The sequence below is a fragment of the Sparus aurata genome, chromosome 9, assembly GCF_900880675.1.
Source record: "Sparus aurata chromosome 9, fSpaAur1.1, whole genome shotgun sequence".
NCBI lineage: Eukaryota > Metazoa > Chordata > Actinopteri > Spariformes > Sparidae > Sparus > Sparus aurata.
This window is the reverse complement of record NC_044195.1, coordinates 15,322,971-15,344,263: the sequence shown is the minus strand read 5'-3', so window position 1 is coordinate 15,344,263 and position 21,293 is coordinate 15,322,971. Positions and strand designations below refer to the sequence as shown.

Below are 21,293 nucleotides of genomic sequence, written 5' to 3'. Positions count from 1 at the left end.
GGGGACAGTTTCGAGTGCTAAATTAAACAATAATTTCGTGGCGGTGAAATATCAATGCAGGCATCAAGTGCTATCATTAGTTTGCGTTTTAAAAAAGTACAATATTCTTCATAACAAGATACATGCATCTATCAGGTTTTTTAATTTAACGTTTGCTTTTTTACGTCCCCCATTCTCATTGAGATCGTCGTCTGCCATGGGGCGTGGCCAAGATGACGTGGTGTTTGTGCAGCGCAGCACTGATGAAGGTCGCTCCTGCTGGTGACAGGTGACTGTTGGCAGTACATCACCATGGCTGTGCCCCAACACGTGAGGCTGAAGTGGGGGAGCCTAGTCTGCTCCACTTACAGCAGTGTAGTGGATTTAAAAATAAAAGGCTAACCAATACTTTGATTGTTGTTGTTAAATCACAAATACTTATGCAGATCAACAAAGTTGCAGTGGAAAGATGGACCCCAATTCTCCAAGCAAAGAAATTGTTTTTAAATGACCTGAAGTACTACTATTTTCTATTCAGCCAGCAGTGTAGGTAATGAGTTGTTGGCTAACATGGCATTTTGCCTTTGGATGAGTATAATATGTCATAAGTTATCTGTACATGTGGGGGAGTTAAAAATAATGAGCAAACTTTAACTTTTGCAAAACCTTTTTAATTAGTAATGAGTAACATGGGATGCACTTGCATTTGTTTTTTATTAACATCTAGAGGAATCACCCCTCTAGCTGAGACATAAACTAAATTTACGTATTGGCAGTGGTTCAATGCAGATGCTTACTTTAGTGTTGATCAGAACAAGGCTATTTACAACTTAATCAAACATGAACAGTAAGCTAAACAATCACTTCCTTTTAAACAACACAAACAAAATCAACTTTCAGTCACAAATGTCAACACATCCACAACAATGGGACTGCTTTTTTCCAAGAAATAATCATATACATGAAAAACAGGACCATTCAATGGCTTTAAGGCAAATTAATGCTCGTTTAGGCTTATATGAGATCCAGGCAAAAAAATAAAACATAAAAATACACAGCCTGGTAACTAGCTCCTTTGGCATTAGGATCCATGGTAAAGAAGCATGGTGCTGAAGAAGGCATGGTCATACAGCTCCTCTGCTTTCACAGACTTTTGGTGCTCCACCTGGCTGCCTGCATTACTGTGGTTCTCAGGTGAGTCACTGTAGATTAGTTGGCCATGAACGATGTCTGTTGCGGGGTCACACCCAAAGGGACGCTGTGGTTGATCGTGACCATTTAAGGAAAAATCCTCACTGTGTCTCTCGCCTGCCACTGAAAATGAAACAAATTGTCAAAAGGTATTCAAATAATAATCTGTGACCATATTCCTGATTCTATACATTTAAATAGAAAGGAAAACCACTGAATTGATTTTGTTTTGCACAACTATATAAAAAAAAAGTTTAAAGGCAGTTGTATGAACATTTCTATACACTCACAAAAAGTTGATCAATAAGGTACAAAAAGCATTTTAGAGCCTTATGCAATACCACAAGTTTGACTTCAGACTATGTTCTAAATAGATTGAATTCTGATCTGTGGGTCACTTTGCCATAGATGGTAGTGTATGACACACTGACCTAGTTCTGTCTCCACAGTGGTATTTAAGCTAACGCATAAAGTCAAGAAAATCTGAATTGTTCCAGACATGGTTGCATGCCATAATCCAAAACCATTACATAAGAAGCACATGTGATTTAAAATTAGACTAGTTTAGTCTCGCTAGTTGCTGAAAAATGTGAAAAAAAAAAAGATTCCCCTTTTTTCACATTTTTCCTCAGGCCATAGGGCCAGGACTTGACAGATGCATGAGAATACATCAAGAGAACAAAAGTCCACCACAATCACATTTATAAAATTTGTCAACATTTAATGATTTCACACAATCAAGTACAAAGCTAAAACCGCTCAGTACTAGGCATTGGACGTTTAAACTTGAATGAATATACACTCAAACCTTCTGCATGTAAAACAAAATAAACAGACAGCACCTGCAACATGAAATAGTGCTACAAAAATGCAGACAGAAGAAAATAATTTCCCTTACCAGTATCTAGAAAAAGTTACAATTATTTACATTGAGTCATTGTTCAACTATTATATAAAGCTCAAGAAATAAGGCTTTTTGCAAATCCATGCAAACTTTCTTGAGCGGTACTGCTCACTCATAACTGATTGTGATTTACCAATTTCAAGATCAGACTGCGTTTAACTGTATAAACATAAAGATGTGCAAGCCCTGCTAGTTGCCTAAAAAACTGCCAACACATACAGTTAACATTCACCATACTCGAGCATTAAATAAGCACACAGCCAAAATGAACGCAAAGGAACAAACAGAGGAATAACCAAATCTCAAGCTCATGGACCAATATGTCTTAATACATGACATCTAATAAGTACAACAAAAAAAAAGCTGCACAGTGAATCATTTATCCTTTACGAGCTACATTCACGTTGGGATATGCTTTGGCATAAAGTCATTATTGGATACAAAACAGCATCAGCTTATATGTGATAGCATTTAGCCTTGGGAGACATTTCCTCAGTGTCTATTAAAGATTTGTTTTTACATGAATGTCATCATAAATCGTTTTATTATTCAAAAATAAATTTGATTTATTAAACTCAACTGGGAAAAAAACATACTGCCAATATAACCCATCCAATCATCATTTAGATATTACATCTCATACTAACCACACTTTTCTTTTTTCTCAAAAAATTATTTCTTAATGGAATTGTAAAGGAGCATTACACTTTTTCTAATCTGTTTAGGCTTCCTGTTCCCAGCACAAGCCCAACAGTAACATCTTCAAGTGACCAATGACGAGTTTCAGATTATGCAACAAAGCACAACTGGGCAAGCAATAATTAAGACCAATATAAAGGTGACCAAGACTGATTTTTCCTTTCAGTCAATATGCCCTACATTTGCACTGGTTACCACACAGTGTCAAGGGAATGCCGATCATTTTGTTTTATCTAGGATGTCGCTATATAATTGTGCAAAACAAAACTCATTGTTATTATCATGAACAAAAACTAAGGATTATACAAAGATTAAATGTATAACTACATTACAAAGAAATCTCAATATTTTTATCCATCCGAGTATAGTCAGGTACATAGAAGAGTAGAAAATACATCACACACACACTGCTATTAGTCTTCAAATGTACAGTAGCTTACCACCAATTCATAGCAGATGTATTCATTTATGCATGAAAAATCAAAGAAAAGATTACCAGACTATACTGAAAAGATATACTGCACAAATGGGAACCTTAGTGTGTGCCACTAGACATAAGCCCTCTACAGATAGGCATAAGAGTTGGTGCACCGACATGGTGTCTGCATTGATGCCACAGTGATGACCTCCAGCTCTTTAGTCGCAGGGTTTGACCTGTCTGCACATTGATCCATTGGCCCCGGCCCCTGCGGTGGTGCAAACCCACTCAGCCCAAATGCAAAGGGTCCTGGCCCACCTGAGGTTACAGTCGCTGCCAGCTCCATGTTCATGCTTTCCATCTGGGCCTCTCCAACACCACCCAGTGGCCTGTTCCCATTCAGCAACTCTGGTGGCATGCCCAGACCTGAGAGAAAGCGAGGCATATAAATGAAAGGTCAGAACCATTTTTGAGTAAACTTTATTTGTAACATCAAGAGACACTAGACCAAAATATAGTTGAGTCTCTTCCTGTTCCTGCATCTATTCTGAAAGCCATTTCTGCCTTTAGAGATTAACACTACACTGTTTTCTGATTTATGTAAAATAAACAATCTTTTTTTTTACACTATTGAAGGTCAAAGCTCAAAAATATCAATTTCCAAAGTTTCTTGTTATTCACTCTCAGGTAACTATGATTGTGTGCATTACACACTATGCAATACAACACTGCACAATTAAATAAATAGTTGGTTTTATAAGAATAAACCAATATAGCTGATGCCTAATGCCAAGCAACATGTGTTGTGTTAAAGTGGGTTGTAGGATAAGGAAGAACTGTAGAAGTTATTTGATGGAAAGAAACTGATTATTTCATAATCAATTACTAGTTTCAGTAAGTTTTCAAGCATAAATGTCAAACATTTGCTGGTTCCAGCTTCTTAAAATGAAAGAATTTGCTTATTTTCTTTGTTACTTAAGATAGTAAATGAAAACTCGTTGAGTTTTGGACTATTGTTGGACAAATTAAACAATGTGGAGATGCCGACCTTCATAGACTAACCGAGTAATCATCAAAATAAATTGGCAGTTAGTTAGTAGGGAAGTAGATGCTCGATATGTTTTTTCTCTAAATTGTATGTGTTATACACACACTGTTCCAACATGCAGCACTGCTGTTTGTGGAAAAAATGTTGTGTATAACAGCCATGTTCAGTCCAATATGACTGCATGTCCAGCCATCTCAGCTAATACCAGATGTAAGGTTGACAAAACTTGGTTTGTTTAGCTCAGCGACCTACCGTTAGGTCTTGACTTCTTCACTGGGTTTGCTTCCATGCCATCGAACGACCTCTTTCTGTTTGGCACGCCGTTCAAGAAGCTGCGTCCCTGAAAAGTGGGGTGAGCGTGGCCCCCGTTCTGGGTCATGCCATTCAGAAAAGCCCCGTTGTGGGACTGAGCCATGTTTTGCTGGAAGTTCTGGGCATTGGAGAGAATCTCAGCACACTCCTGGAATCCCTGGGCGTGGGCCAGGTCAGCAGCAGTCAGCCCACTGGCATTCCTCATACTGCATAACGGGAAGGAAGAGTGTTAGAGACACTCACTGTACGTTTGATTGAAACAAATATAACAAACAAAACAAGACACGCTCAAGCGCGCACACACACAGGCACTCGCATAGACTCATTAAGCACATATTCGCGCGCACACACACACACACACACACACAGACACACAGATGTAAAGAAATAGCCTGTGCTGCTCTACCCTCTCTCATCCTCTTCGTCATCCTCATGAGAGATGACGACTGATCCTTTTGGATCATTTGCATCTTCCATAGAACTTAAATCTTGACACAGTTGCTGCGTCTGCTGCAAAAGTACATGCTTAAGACAACTGACGGTGTGCACCAGGTTATTCTAATGACAAACCTGAAATGATTTAGATATTTCTAGCAAATGTTCTACTAAATAGAGAGAGTTTTTCCACAGGTGATGTAAGAAGTTCATCTTGTCAGCAGGAAAATGTGACATCAAGGAGGATTTTGCAACAGGTGATAGGCGGCTGTCATCTCACAGCTCCACTGGAGATACTGCTCAAGGATTTTGGCAATGTCGCATTCAAGACCAGCCAATGATGTAGCCATGAAAGAAAAACCTGGAGTGGGGAACATGTCTGCGTGAATGTACATTATATATAATAGGTGTGTGTGACAAGTGGGGAGGCGAAGTGGACAAAAGTAGATTGCAGACAATACAAGATCCAGATGTTCACCATCCACAGGAGTCGAGGATGAAACAGAGTTGTATCTTAAAAGGAAAATCTGAAGACTTGATGGTTACAAGAGAGAATGAATGAAGGAAGTAGGAACTGAAGCCTTCAGCCATAAGAAATCCAGATGTCTCCATCTCACCCTCATCTTGTTTCAAGAAAGATGAACAAGAGAATGAAAAGAAAAAATGAGAAAAAGAATAAGAAGAGACTACTTTAAGATGTTTCTACAGTCATTTATAACTCAAAAGAGAGTCTCTGCACCAAGTACAGTTGTGTTAATCATGTCCAGTTGCAGCAGGAGTAACGTGATTTTCGTAGTACAACAATGAATGAGCAAACAGTGCTGTGTCAGTGCAGTTTCCACTTTTCAGACTAGCACTTGTGTGTAGAAGCAATTTCACTGGAAAAAATAACTAATCCTATTAATGCAATTAAATACAGCTACGCAAATGAAGAATAGACTATTTAACTATATGTTAGTGCTGCATCAATTTAGTCAATAAATTGCCAGGAAGAGCACATTAAATCTTCTCCAGCTGCCTAGAATTTCCTTTATTTGTCCCGCTAACAGGGTATTTTAATAAACAATAATAATATTAAAAGAATAAACAATACAATAAAACAGTAAGAAGTACGAAATACAAAACAGAACTCTCATATGTGAAGTTAACATGCCGAACACATGTCTGCCAGTCTAACACTAACCATTAGGGGCCTTTTAGCGCAATGATGGGAATTTCTCTCCCCTCTGTTGGCCAATTTACAAAACAATACTGCACTTGTTCTATGTCTAAATGTCATCGCACTGTGAAATGAGTGTGCCAGGCAAACAACAACGTCTTTGTCAAAGAACTGGGACTCTGGCACACACCCAAGCTTGTACTTACAATTGAAAAAGTGATGGGGAAATGAAAACTTCTGCATTTGCAGCCCATCTTATGTTAAAATCAATACACCAGAGAATACGTCATCTCCATTCTAAGTTGGAGAAATAGTGTACTTTCTGACTTCTTAAGGAACTGTATAACTTAACACTATGATTTAATCTACTCTAGTTTAATTAACAACTATCTGCTACCTTAAATTAAAGTGATATTGACTTCCACAAAGTGAGGCAGAATTTAAAGTACACAGTTACTGTTTGGTCATTCATTGTGTTTAGAAACTATTCTTTCTCTGCATTTTTAGGTAAACAGTTCTACAAAAAAGGAACATTTCAAGAGCTAGTGCACATGAAAAACATTTCATCAAAAATTTAAGATTGAAAAAAACAAACAAAAAAATAAAAATCACACATAACTTGTTGCACATTACCCGTCCCCTTCAAAATTAACGCTTCCAAAGGATACCTCGAACAGATTAGATATCAAATACCATTTTGGGTTGAGGTAGATGAGTTGGTCTCACTCTAAGGAATAGAAAGTCTAGTTTTATCAGCAACAATCAGCTAATCAGCAACAATCAGATAATCGGCTCAATAAAAAAATATATTTCTCTCTGAATAAAAATATGAGCACATCAGTATGGACTAGAGAAAAGGGACATTATTGTATTATCTTTTTTCTTAAAGTCACAATCAGATACCCTCAAGGACATTTATCGTTAATCTCTCCATGTTTAATATTCCACAAAGTACTGGAGACACATTTGTGCTGACCTCAGATTAAACCCAAAAAAACCTTACCGTCTCCTCGGCTGGCTCCTCTATGGCATGTTGGCTTTTCAACACATGCAATAAAAAAATCTAACACTGAAGGTGGCTGTTAAGTCCCCCCTTCATTTTTTGAGGGAGCAAAAGTATTCAAATGCATTTAAAAAGCCGTCATAGGGACCCCCACAGATTTTTCCTTATCCCAGCCTTACTTGAAGTAAAAACAAATGCAAGTTGGGTTTCAAGTGCTGAAGCTTTACAAAAGCAGGTTATGGCACATTTTTTAAAAACACAAATTCCATTTTACCCTCACTACATTTATTCTATTCTGTAATTTAACTTTTACATTTTTCTTCTTCCACCATAGACTATTAGATGACCTCATAATTGCAAAGCCAATAATCCCTTTGAAATATCCTACATACAGTATTCCTTTAGTGAGACCTGACATCTATAGTCCGCACTAATCCAAAAACATGGATAACTGAGTATTATTAGTTTTCATGAGAAATTTTGAAAAGGAAGCGTTAATTTTTTGTAAATGCCTGGTATGCTTTGCTTTTCCGTCCTAAGCACACAATATGCATCTTCTCTAACTAATGTCTAACCTTCCAGAGGCAGCCTATTATCATGCTACATGTTGACATGGGACTCACGTGATTAAACCTGTCCATATAAAGGGCTCCTATGGTTAGTTCACATAATTAAAAAACAAATCATAAAATAAAAACAAAACACTAGATACAGGAACAATCATGGATAATAAGCAAAGCATGCAGGTCTAAAACTTTAGATTTGATTCATAAAAAACCTAGCATTAAAACCAATCACCGCAAGAAATACCTCAACAGTTTGCCAGTGTGTAGATAGGAAGCGATAGTGAGAACACTCAATGCCACAACAGTGCGGCTATCCCAGGGAACGGGGCAGACTCAGCAGTGTCTATTCTCCCCCTTTCTAGGATTACTTGAAAAAACCAAGTCATTTCCAATTCAATGGCTGCAAAACATTAAGACGTACGGTTCTGGTTCTGTTAACAGTATAGAAAACTTTGCTTTTGTAACTTATTGTCACTTTCATAAAGGAAAAGGTGACAAAGATTAGATGTCATACAGACTATGATATTGTATCAAGGTTAATACTGTGACATACAAAATGAAACATTTCTGTGTAGAAGATAAAATATCTGGTACAGTGAAATGACAGTGAATAACCATTGCAACAGGATGATTGTTAGCATTACACAGTTCAGTACATGATGCTATGCAAATCTAACCCACCTCACTCAGCTGCTCTAAGCCTCTGACTCTGCACTACTCTCATCACCGGCAGCCTCTAAACACTTTGCTACCTGCTGCTAGCTTGCTAATGGACCTCCATAACACATTGAGGCTCATGACAAATAAATGATGAAACTCATGTTGAAATAAAATGTTGACGTTAGGGCAATATAAATAATTTAACGGTAACTTATTTTCTTCTCTTTTTTTTTTTAATTGAATTGATTGAATAGATTACATTTACATTTGACACTATGGACAAGCTAAAACATTTTTAAGATTTGTATTGGATATTAGATTTAAAAAAGAAAAACAAAACAAATAATTTAAGCTATTTTTTGTCCCACTGAATCAAATAGATACTTAAAAGTACTTAAAGTCTAGTGTTGAAAGATTTGAGTAGTTTCCGATGTAAGGATGTGTAGAGATAACAAGGAGTGGGCAAAGGAGGCCCATTGCTTCATTATGGAGAAGAATAGACTTGGCCACAAGAATGTTCCAGTCTAAAATGCTTCACTTTTCAGATGGATAGTTCTTCTCATGCTGTGATCGGACAAAGATAAGCATCACACTTCCGTCTTCTGATATTCAAATAGATGTATCCCTTCATGTGAACCCGGGCTCTGCAGTGCAAGCATGTGCAAGACAAGATTCCTGTGTGTGAATATTTAAAGAAGTGGTGGGGCCATAGGAAACAGGATAATACGTCTGACCGTGATACCACTGGCTAGTTTCAGTTCATTTCTGTATAGTCAATGTTTCATGAACCTCTAGGTGTTAAAGTTTTGAGAATATTAACTGCATTTTATGGTCTAAAATATTAACTGAACAGACCAGAGGTATCAGGTGCCTGACTCAAACCCACAGCTAGCCATCAGGTGTTGCTGGGTGATCAATAATCATCTGCGGCCATTTCTGGCAGCTGTTCGTGAACTCGGTGTGCTTAATCAGTGACTCAGAGGTGAGGGCAGATGGCAAGAGCCATCTGAATCACAGTTCCGCCTAATGAATGAGATTGATCCATGAAATATGGTTTCTTCTCACTGTTTACATCGCTTCCTCTTGAACAAGCAAAAAGCTTGACAATGCCAGTGCAAAGACCAGCAGGAAAAGTCACAGTTGCAATGTGCAGAGCCCATTTATGAATGAAGACTACTGAGAGACTCATTGTTTCCTTTCTTTCAGATATGGCCAGCTGGCCAGTTGTTGTTTTTGAAGTGTATTCAAGAGCAGCAGAAGATGCAAGGTGGCAAGAGGTGATGAAGTATTTGATCAGAAGATGAGAGCTCTTTACTGAAGAGTCTTCACAAAGAGCGAGTGGCAAAGGAGGTTTCCGTCAAGACAGATCAGTGAAAATGGGAAAGATTTAAATAATACTGACAAAATCTCGAATGTCCACATCATGAATGCAGCAATTCCTGTTTGTATGAACAGTAATGTAGCAGCACCATGAATGAAGGTTATATTTTGGGACTTGTAATATTTGAACGCATGATTTTAATTTGTTTTAATCAAGAATAAAATATTAAACTCCACTTATCAGATCTAGAACTTCAAATGGAAATATTTCTTAAATATTGGACAAATCAGACTACATTGAAGTGTACTAACGTGTGCTAGCCAGCTGCAGTGTTAGCCATAACGCTTTTTGACTGGCATTTACACACATTACTCGTATAGAGAATGACTGTGCTGAAAGGAGCCTTTGTTCCGTTGTAGCTTTCGTTATCATAATTCAGCCGGTTACACTGTAGGCCATTCGTTGACATCTCAGTTTTGTTGCTGACAGCAGTGCAGAGGAACTCCTTAGACAGTGTGACAATGGAGAGCTTAAAGCAGTCTTCAAAGATGAAAGAAACCACCGATCAGATATGCAGGCATCAACTAAAATGTTAACATTAGCATGAAAAAGAACATCTGATAAAATCAGACCCAGGGTTGAACCTGGAACGAAAGAAATACTCATAAAGCTGTTTAACTAAGTGCAATTTGCTATGGCCATGGTTATTTACAGGAAAATATTTTGCCAACTTTAGTTTATGATTTTGTTGATTAGTTGAAATAATATTGCTGCAATTTAGAAATCGGTTGTAGCTGAACAGGCAATTTCACAGCACAATAATACGCATTACATACAGATTTAACTGCATTTTTTACATAAAGAAAATGAAAAGAATATTAATTATTTTCATTAAGACAACATTTTCAGCATTACCTTTACTGTCACACAACACATTGTACATAATGCAGTCAATAAAATATTATTTTTATTTAGCAGTATATGGTTCAATTGGGGGTTTTATATATTCTTATACTCTTTCATATGCACCTAAGGATTATTTGGTTATTTCTGAGCTTTACCGCTTTTATAATGATTTAAATGTGAAAATTCTTAACCTTATTGGAAACAAAAATTTGACACCAATTACATTTTATACTTAGTCTAACGTTATTTTGTCATGAGCCTCATTCCCACCTAGTGTGCCTTAGTTTCCCTCCTAGTTGTGTCCCACTACATTTCTGGGTCATAAGTGAAAAAAAATAAACAAATAATAACTTGAGAATAAACTAGTCTAAATGCATTATCTTTGATCTGTAGAGGGAAAAAAACCACAATCATTTTCATCATAAACATTACTTATCAGCTGATTACCAAATGCACATTACAAGACCTCATTAAGAAATGAAGCATTTATTGTAACACACCCAAATAAACCAGGGGTTTCATATGCCATGAAAAATGATCAACTACGAATACTAAGCATATCAATTTGGTTTACATCCTGACTGATAAAATGGACGCGTCTCAGCTGTCAGGATCAAATGCTTTGTAAAAAGAAATCCTTCACAGTTTACATTGGCTGGGGCCATGTGGTCCAATAAAAACAACCACTAAGGAAAAGATTATGGATATACCATCATATTACAATTATGATACTGAACCTAGACTGGATTCAACTGGAGGCCTAACACCAGTAGATCTAGTATCAAATTTCATTCAATCATGTCAATTACAAAAGGCTCCTCATTATAACAACTGCCTAATAAAGAGAGCCAATATTCCAATGCGATATCTATGATTAACTTTTTCCACTGACATTTAAACACACCCCATATTTTCTCTGACATCAGGATAAAAACTCCCTGGTTGTTGTGAGTGTCTGGATATAAATTATATCAGCAAAAAGGCATGACGATTGTTGCAAAAAATGAAAATACATTATAAACATTTAAGCATAGAATGAAATACTGAACACATTTATCAATTTAATGGGTGAATCTTTTATTAAAATAGATTAGTAGGCTATATATTCTGCTTCAAATGCCAGCTTACATGCACTTGATACTATAGCCAAAACAAAAACATAACCGATTCATAAAACTATGATAGAATATGAGCAACGAGGTTGAGAAGTCTGTATACTTAACAAATGGGAATCTAGCAGAAGGTAAATGAAGTGCTTAGTTTATCGAGTTAATTGACTTGCATGACCTTTGGAAAATAATGCCTATGATCTGTTGAGGCATGCAAGGCAAACCCAAAAGAGTAACAGTGTCACTTTACCTCCCCACAGGTCTTAGATCTAAATTTAAGAAACAGGAAAGATGGGTTGTGTCTCTTATGCTTCAGGAGGTGCAGCAACAATAACAGAACGTAATCTATAAATGGAAACAAATACAGCTGCCAAGGAAAAAGGTGTGGCTAAGCACCACAACGGATTATTTATCTACTTTCTAAAAATAATACTAAGAAACTGGGTGGCCTGGCCTGATGTCATACTGTAAAATTTAATATCTCATAATGAATTTTATATATTGCTATATATCTACAACCAAGAGCCTTCTCCATACCCTTTAAAAGCAAATGACAGCAGATCATACTGGTCTTGTGCAGTCTCCTAAAAAATGGAAATCGACTAAGCAACCAATTACAGATGATCTATGCATTTTCATTCTATGCAACAACTATAAAGCCTTTTCATACTGACAGTAAAAGGGCTTAAAAAAGGCAATGTGCATTTGGTGATCTTGTTAAGCTGTGTATGTAAGACACTAACCAAAACAAATGTTAACAAAGAAAACCACACTCTAGACTTAACAAAGATCATGCAATATGGCCTACTAGGCTAAAAACAGTTTATCAACCTTTACATTAAGTTGTCCTCATGTACGTGTAATACTTCCACTGGATTTACAAAGCAGTTGATTAATGTCAAAAGACAAAGCATAGAGTTAATCACATTTATCAAATTCATACTCTACCTCAAATTACAAACAGGTAACATGAAAGTGACTGCTGAATTTGAGTGAAAGGTACTTCCAAATAATTCTCTATGAGCCCATTGAGTTTGATATATTATAATATATTACACACAGAGGGCAACTTAATGCGAATTGTTGCAATGATAAACAACAATTTCAAGGATTAACAAAATGTGTCACATTTTCAAGGGAGCACCACCAAATCTTTTAATATTTAACAACGCATCTAATGATCAAACTTTTCTAAGTTGAAGGGCTTGAAGATTTATCATCAGGCATTCTATTTTTTAAACTTGAGCAATCAACGACAAAAAAGAAGTTTCAAGCCAACTAAAAATCAACTCTTAAAATTAAAATTCCTCACAGTTTTATAAAGTGAGCCACGAGCATTTATTAATAGCAGGTGGAGGAAGAAATATACGTTTCACTTAATTCTTTAGTGTATAAATATAACACCACAATAATAGGACCTTGTGGTGTTCTGTTGGATGGATCTTTAAAATACTACTTCTGCAGTCAGTTTGATCTGCTCTTGAAAGTTATGTTAAAGGTTTAACAACATTTACAGCACTGCTCACAGTGCCTGAAGGGATTAAGTGTAAAGTTACCATTTAATAATGCAGCTCCCTTCTAGCTGGGTATCTGAGGGATGCCCTTACATTTTTGAAAGTATTTAAATGTTCTTGTATTTGCATGTTTCATTAACAAATATTTGCTTTATCCCATGTTTAGATTTGTAAAGTTAATTTGCAGATCTTCTTCCTTTCATTTTTGCATCGCACCAAAAACCGCATTAAAGTTTTATCGCTGCTCCGCTTAGACTTTGGTGGTGATCCCTTGCAAAGGTGTAACTGAGATGTTGGATAGTACAGAGGAAAAGAAATGAAGATACAGATCTGATCTCAGGACTTACTCAGCTTTCGCTCCCTGAATCAAGAGAGCGTTGATGCACTCCAGACTGCCCGCACGAGCAGCCTTATGGATGGGCGTCTCGCCCACATAGTCCTGAGTGATGACAAAAGACTGCGGTCACACAGAGAAAAGCATGATTGTGCACAAGAACAGTAGAAGGAGCCACATTATTTGTCAGTAAAATATATTAAAATGAATATACGTATGCTTACATTTTTAATCAAATACACCCTCCCCAACTGCCTGCTTCTACACTCCCAAGGTTATAAAAAAGATTCCAGGAACGATAACAGGGTGCAGCTCTGCAGGGCATAGCCTGAACTATTCACCCAGACTTCATCTCCACCCACACACATTTACAGTTAGACATTAGGCAGAGTGCAGATGGAAGAAAGAGAGGGGGAAAAACAGTGAGAGGTTGTCTCTAACCACAATGTAATGTGGGCCCTGCTCAAACACTAAACTATTCGTCTGTCCAACGCCAGACAGGACAAAATGTAATGAATCCAAGAAAGGGAAGGTTTCGCAGGTGCTTATTTTAACATATGCTGGGTAAATTCAAAGACAATTTTTAGAAATGAGTTTCATGATGACGACAGTGTGTTATGTCATCGTGACCTACTAATCTGATTTCTCTCAGCCGTGCAGCGGAGCATAAAATATAGCCCCAGTGCATGGAAATACATGACGGGGGAAGAGATGTGAATAATACAGTCTGAGAGCAAATGCACCGTCAGTTTGACAATGGTACAGATAACCATAATCTGAGGCGAGGTCAGGACATTTTCCAGACTGATTACATAGCAGCTGTACACTGTGAGGGGTCTTGACCCCATTCTAGTGTGATCCTCCTTGATGGGATCAAGTCTGAGCTCAACCTCTGACACGGCTCTACTCTTTCCACTCATACCTATATACGTAAAAGTGATTTGTTACTAGACATGTATAGTCTACAGACCATTGGAAACGTGCCATTTTCCTTGAAACACAGTCAGCATACTTGCTGTTTACATGCATCTCTCCAGGAAATGTCAACAAGGAAAATTGCTATAAACTCACCGGGCAAGTCGGTTGATTTTCAAAGATCTTAACTGAACTGTTTCATTTCTTGGTGTACAGTGTGCAGGCGTGTGTTGACTGTAGGTGTCTGGTGCCATACCTGTCTGTTTATATCTGCACCGGCTTGGAGTAGCCATAACAAGCACTCAGGGTGGCCCCCAAACGCAGCAATGTGAGTGGGCGTCTGTGCAAACCTGGAGGTCACCGCATTCACACCACAGCCCACCTGAACCAGACGCATCACACACTGCAACTGTGACGAGACAAGGGAAATGCACAGAAAGTAAGACGGCTTGCTTAAAGTATGGGCGATTATTCATTCATTGCTTTGTCGAGAAAACCTCTAGGGCAGGTTTAGACAAGTGTAGTACAGTAGCTGTTTGGAGGCAAAAAAAACCGCGCACAAAACACTATTGTGTGGCGTGATTCAGCTCCATGTCTTCATAGCTCTTGCTTTGGGCATGCATCCAATTTCTGTGGAAAGTAGAGGCCTGCCCTTCCCGGAGTAGAGTGAGAGCAATTCTTAGCAGAAAAATGTGTGCGTGTTTAGGAGAGGTCAGTAAACAGCTCGTTGGAAACAATCACAGTTACCGGAAGTTGCTTTAAATTAGCCACGCTTTTTATACTACAGACTTCTGTTAAACGAATGTGTAAATGGACAATTAATTATTATTCATTACCAACGTTAAATTTAGGGGTCGTTTTATTTTTGATTTTGAATAAATGTTGACGTTAAGCGTGTGTTAATATCAAAAACTTAATGTCCGTTAATTAGCTAGCCAACGTTAATTTGTCTCCTAACGTCCCAGCTTCTGTCAGCTTCTCATCAAACGGCCATTATGTTAATGGTAAAATTGTCAAAGCTCAACGCCTTTCGCTAGCAAAACATTTGCTTACACACAAAACACACCTAAAATACAGAACAGTTTATGAGAAATCCGTTAGCTGAAGAACAGTTTCAAATTAGCGTTTATGGTCCATTGTCTGCCTCCAGTTACCGACGGCGGCTTAGTCTCATCAGCTCACAGTTAAGGCAAACATCAGGAAATGGCCGAGACGGCGAGGCTCATGTCGGAGAGCGTTGGCGCCCATTCTGGACACACTCCTATCCAGTGTGTGGTCCCGTCACACCGCTCAGCAAAGAGACGTACCTTTCCGAAATGAGCGCCCCAGTGTATGGGCGTCCAGCCGTAGAAGGTGTCCTCCACCGTCAGGTCAGCCGGGTTTGAGGTGCACTGAAGGAGGGAGCACAAGGCACCGACATCTCCATCCCTGCACGCCCGGTGGAGAGGGAAGCGGCTGTTTAAGACCTCCTCGCTCGAGAATCCAGACTCCAAACCCACCGACATTGTTGCAGAAATTAACGTTACGCCTATGTGTTACAGAACGGACCAACAAATGGACTGGCTGTTATTTAGTATGCTCGCTGATGGGACTGCCCGTGTATCAGGACACACGCCACCCTGGCTGCTCTGTCGTTCTTTCTGCCTGACAACACAAAGCAAACGGGGCAGAGCACGCGCCGAGCGGGCTGCAAACTGCGGACTGGATCCCACACTCCTGACTCCTGACTCCTGCTGGTCTGCTCCCAGGTTTACCGTCAGCCGGAGTGCTTTAGTATTGCACCTCTGCCATCTTCTGGAGTTAGTTGACTCCTACAGAGTCCACTTAGATTTTTTAAATTATTTTTTTCACTTAAAAAAAAAATAAACACATCAGCCTCTGTCTTCTACAGACAGTGATGTGTTAAGTTTGTATTAAAAAGTTAAATGAGAAGTTCTAGTATGCTCATTAATCCTGCTCCTGGTAGTCCCCCAGTCTTTTCATGGCTTTCAAATAAATGAAATACATAAATAAATGTAAATAAAACTGCACCTTATTTCTCTTTCACCTTAAGTTCCACTTAAAGTGAAACTCTCACCAAAATGCAACCTAGGCTTTTTTTTGGTGAATGTATATGAGTCAAACCTTTGTGTAAAAGCATAATTATGACGAAAGAGGCACTTTTAAGATTGACCGTATTTTCGTTTTTCAGCTCAAACTCATTTTCAGTGGGAGTGCATGAGACACTTTTACCCTAGCATCAAAATCGCTGTTTTTAAAACACTAAGAAGGCTCGACACAACATGAACGTTGCTCATAGTATCACCAGGGTCTCTACACATAGCTCAACTGAACCACATACACTCTACCCAGACGTGTCGATCCCCGAGTACATCTGGGCTTCCATGATGAAGGCTAGAGGAACAAGCTACTGCTAACATGAGTTGTCCAAAAAGTCTCCTTTTAGTGAACTCTGTGTACACAAACAATGTTCTCAATGCTCGAGTTCATGTGTAGAGACCCTGGTGATTCTACGAGCAAAGTTTCATGTTGAGTCGAGCCTTCTTAGTGTTTTAAAAATAGCGATTTTGATGCTAGCGTAAAAGTGCCCCATGCACTCACACTGAAAATAAGTTTGAGCGGAAAAACGAAAATATGGTCAATCTTAAAAGTGCCTCTTTCGTCGTAATTGTGCTTTTACATGAAGGTTTGACTCATATACATTCACAAAAAAAGCCTAGGGTGCATTTTGGCTAGAGTTTCACTTTAACTCAGCATTTTATTGTATTTACCTCAGTATTTTATCTTATTTTGTAACTGCTTAAGCATTTAATTGTATATAGTACTTTCTTGTTTTATGCATATTGTAGTACTTTATTGTTTCTATATTTGTCCTTACATTTAAGCCTTGTATTTTTTATATATATATATATTTGGGGGGTGGGCCCCCTGGTCCTCCTGGTCCTCGTGGTAGCCCAGGGTTAACAGGAGAAAAGGGTATAGTTGGCCATTGTATGACAGGCATACATGTGCTGAATTGGGAGAGAATGGTAAGAATGTTTATAATGAAAGCTGATCAATGCAAATCGTCAGTCAACATATTCTAATGTTTCTACTTGCCCCATCACACTTGGTATCAACATGCATCTTAGGTGATCTCATCACTCGTGGACATTGCCGGGACAACAAGACAATGACTTTTTCTCAAAGAAAGATAGAATTTGATGTAAAACATTTGCTGAATTTCCAAGAATGCCCTAATATTTTTTTGGGGTAGCGTCGTAAAGCTTGTTTCCTTCCTCAACAATTCACAAAATTGCATTATTCTTCAGTGTCACTGTTCTGGCCCACCTGGATTACCTGGGCCCCAAGGCCATCTCTCTTACTGCAAACAAGTTCAGTTCCTGGTACCTGACAGAGTCCTGGGGACTGGTTGGATGCTTCACTATAGTTTGAAGTGTCTGTGTTAATTCACTATAAATGTATTCCCATACCTGTTTCCACTGTTTTTTGATTTTCCTCCATACAGTGCCCTTTCCCTCTGATTTTCTGACTTTTGTTTTTGACCTTCAGGTGGGTTTTGTCGGCCTTATTGAATTTTAAATATGCATTTTTTTTGTATTTTCTTAAATGCCACCAGGGGGCAGAATAACTTCAGAAACGAACTGCGAGAATCACCTCAGACCAACTGGATCAACTGGATCCCAAAACAGGAAAAGCAGGGTTCAGGGCCCCAGAAGTCCACGGGCCCTGAAAGTTCCAGGCTTAATCTGTGTTAATTTATTTGTGTCTATTAAATTGAAACTTTGAGAATATTCACAAATAAAGTAGTGAAGAATGCTGGCAAAATGGCTAAATTCTTTGATTATCTTTTCCATCACAATGTTGATGGTATGTGTCTTGGAATATGGAGCATGGTGTCTCTGTCACAGACACTCGTGTTATGTTGATGTTAATGTTATGACATGATGAGTTTTGTTTGAAGTTGTAGTATTACCAATATTAGACCCTTTTAATGGTGCTCAAGCCAGGAGTGATTCTCGGATCAAACTTTTGGTGGCACTCACACCCCAATAAAAATGTCACATGCATACAGGGCCTTACAAAAGTGTTTAACCAGTCTTCTGAATCACTCATTTCAATGAACAGCAATACATTAATATTTTTCTTTATATGATATTTTAACTTACTACAATACTTTTGATGAATTACTAGTGAATAACAGTTCAAGCAATGTTGAGTCTGTTATGACGTCCACACCACACATGACTCTCTGCTCCACCCTGCTCTCTCTGTCATCCCCTCTCCCTATTTGTGCTGCTAACCAGAAGGCAAACATAATAACAAACACAGTATTAATATAATAAAAGGAATGAGGATGGGGGAGACTCTATATTGATTAACTGGGCGCCGTTTAGCTCACTTGGTAGAGCAGGCATCCCATGGACAGAGGCTTTGTCCTCCCTGCAGCGGACCCGGGTTCGACTCCCAGCTGCGTGTCACTCCCCCTCTCTCTCACCCTGTTTCCTGTCACCTTCTTCAGCTGTACTATCAATAAAGGCCCCCCAAAAATAATAATATTCTAATTGAAATCGGGTTACTGTGGGCAATTCAGGTCACAGGTAACATGATTTTGACCTCACTCTCTTACCTGCCAAAGTATAACAGAAAAAAAGGGGGCCAAAATCCCAACTGTTTCGAAATATTTGCAAACTGAATATCTTTGGGTTTTGTAGTGTTGTAGAGACATTACCATTTGCTCTGGAAAAATGTGGTGGGACCTGTTTTTTTAGTTGTTTTTATTTTTTCCACTGATCGTAAAATGATCAGGAGATTAACCAAGAATGAAAACAATCGACATTTGCAGCCATAATAATAATAATAATAATTATTATTATTATAATAATAATAATAATTATTATTATTATTATAATAATAATAATAATAATGATAACTATACTTTAGTATGAATAGGCAAATGTTCCCTGCCTTTCAATTATTATTATTATTATTATTATTATTATTATTATTATTATTGCAATACAATACAACAATAATTATTTCAAACAAAATAAAATCAAAATTTCTGACAATAGGTATTGTACTATAAATATTAATACGCGCCTTTTAGCAAGGGTTAGGGTTAGTTAAATAATGTTCAATAAGCTGTTCTTCTGGCTGCTGATGTTGTTTGTTAATTGTTACCTTCCTTGTCTGACATTTGTCCTTTGGTTTTCTTTTAGAGAGAAGAGAGAAAAGGAAACCACATAAAGAGGACACAAGACAAAGACCAGAGGAGACAAGCAGCAAAGAGACGACAAAGCATACATCGTGAACCATCTTCACAAAAAAGATCAATATGATTTTATATTTCTTTCAATACTGATCAGTTGTTCTTGTTTTGACACCATGTTGCTGTTATTCCACCTTATCTGTCAAATGTTCCTCACAGAGGAGGAGTCAAGACAAGTGGACAGGTGAAGGATACAGTGTGCACTGTGAAGCCTCTCATTTTAAAAGATAAGTCAACATTTATTTCATGATATTATCTATGTGCTCATATGTAGATTATGTAATACTCCATTTGTTGGGTTGATGAGGTCAGCAACTAATATTGTACCTTTCTGTCTTTAGCAAGTGTCCCCAGATGTCCCCTTCATCTGCTGCAGCATCACCATCAAAGACACTTTACTGTCCTGAAGACACTCAGTGTTACACTTTACTTTACTTCATGTTTCTAATAAACAATAAACAAATATACTTTCAGGACACATTGCAGTGTGTGTTTGGAACCTGGGTACCGGTTCCATGGTGTAGTGGTTGGCAACCTAACGCATGAATCCAGTGATCTGAGTTGAAATCTCAGTGGAACCTAATTTGACATGAACAAGTAAAAATAGTAAACCAGTGTTAAAACTTAACATGGCTGTGTTAATTCAATGCTATCTGTCTCTCAGATGTTTAAAAGTACTTTATCTGCTCAGTGTATTCATCACGTTTCTAGCAGAGGCTGAGTGTTCTGGTAACGCTATGTGTCCATCTGTCTGTAGTAGTTCTTCTGCCCCCTGTGGAAGCTGAAATAGGGGTTCCATGGTGTAATGGTTAGCACACTGGACTTTGAATCCAGCGATCTGAGTTCAAATCTCGGTGGAACCTGGTTTAAAGCAGATCAGATATAAAACAGCTCAACTTGGAACAGCGGCTGAATGTTCTACTGAAATGCTGCACAAGATAACGGCAAGTAATAACTTAAAGTAATGTGCAACGTGTCATTATAAACTAATCTATCAGGAATTTACACTTGCATTGCAACCTGGTCCTTAATGCTTTTTCCTAACAAAAAAAAACAAAAAAAAGATATAACACATTAAATATTTTGATGCTTTTATTCATTCAACCATTTTTCATACAGGGTCCACTGAGAGCAGTTAACTCTCTTTTTCATGGGCATCCTGATTATGTCATGGCATAGTACATCATCATAATACACTATGCTCAGCTCTTGCCACAAGTTCTCCAGTAAGGTGCTGTGGTTTCCAAACATGCAAGCAAACATTCCTTTGTAACATTGTGCTGTCCTGTGAGCTTGGGACTGTGATGACGAACCTTAAAGTAATTAAGTCAGTCTAGGTGCTGTATAGTAGGCAACTGGACTTGTTTCAGTTTCTTGAAGATGTTTCACCTCTCAACCAAGAGGCTTCTTCAGTTCTAGCTTATCACCTAGTGACCCACATGAAGGCCGGTTGGGTCAACGACCCACAGGTGGCCCTAACGACTCTGCAACTGAGTCAGAGAGGTGAAACGTCTTGAAGAAGTTGAAACAAGTCCAGTTGCCTACGCT

The 21,293-nt window shown here is 38.2% G+C and overlaps 1 protein-coding gene and 1 non-coding gene across 2 annotated transcripts; one reads left to right on the top strand and one right to left on the bottom strand.

Annotated features, from left to right (window-relative positions):
* Nucleotides 1-628: 628 nt before the first annotated feature.
* Nucleotides 629-16,151, bottom strand: ankrd10b (ankyrin repeat domain 10b). Its single transcript, XM_030427233.1, has 6 exons — nucleotides 15,781-16,151; nucleotides 14,730-14,882; nucleotides 13,572-13,663; nucleotides 4,492-4,757; nucleotides 3,510-3,617; nucleotides 629-1,293 (listed from the first exon to the last, which is right to left on the bottom strand). The coding sequence occupies exons 1-6, from the start codon at nucleotides 15,976-15,978 to the stop codon at nucleotides 1,061-1,063; spliced, it is 1,050 nt and encodes a 349-aa protein (XP_030283093.1). The 5' UTR covers nucleotides 15,979-16,151; the 3' UTR covers nucleotides 629-1,060.
* Nucleotides 16,152-20,536: 4,385 nt separating this feature from the next.
* On the top strand, nucleotides 20,537-20,608 carry trnaq-uug (transfer RNA glutamine (anticodon UUG)). Its single transcript has one exon. It is a non-coding gene; the product is annotated as a tRNA-Gln (tRNA).
* Nucleotides 20,609-21,293: the final 685 nt, after the last annotated feature.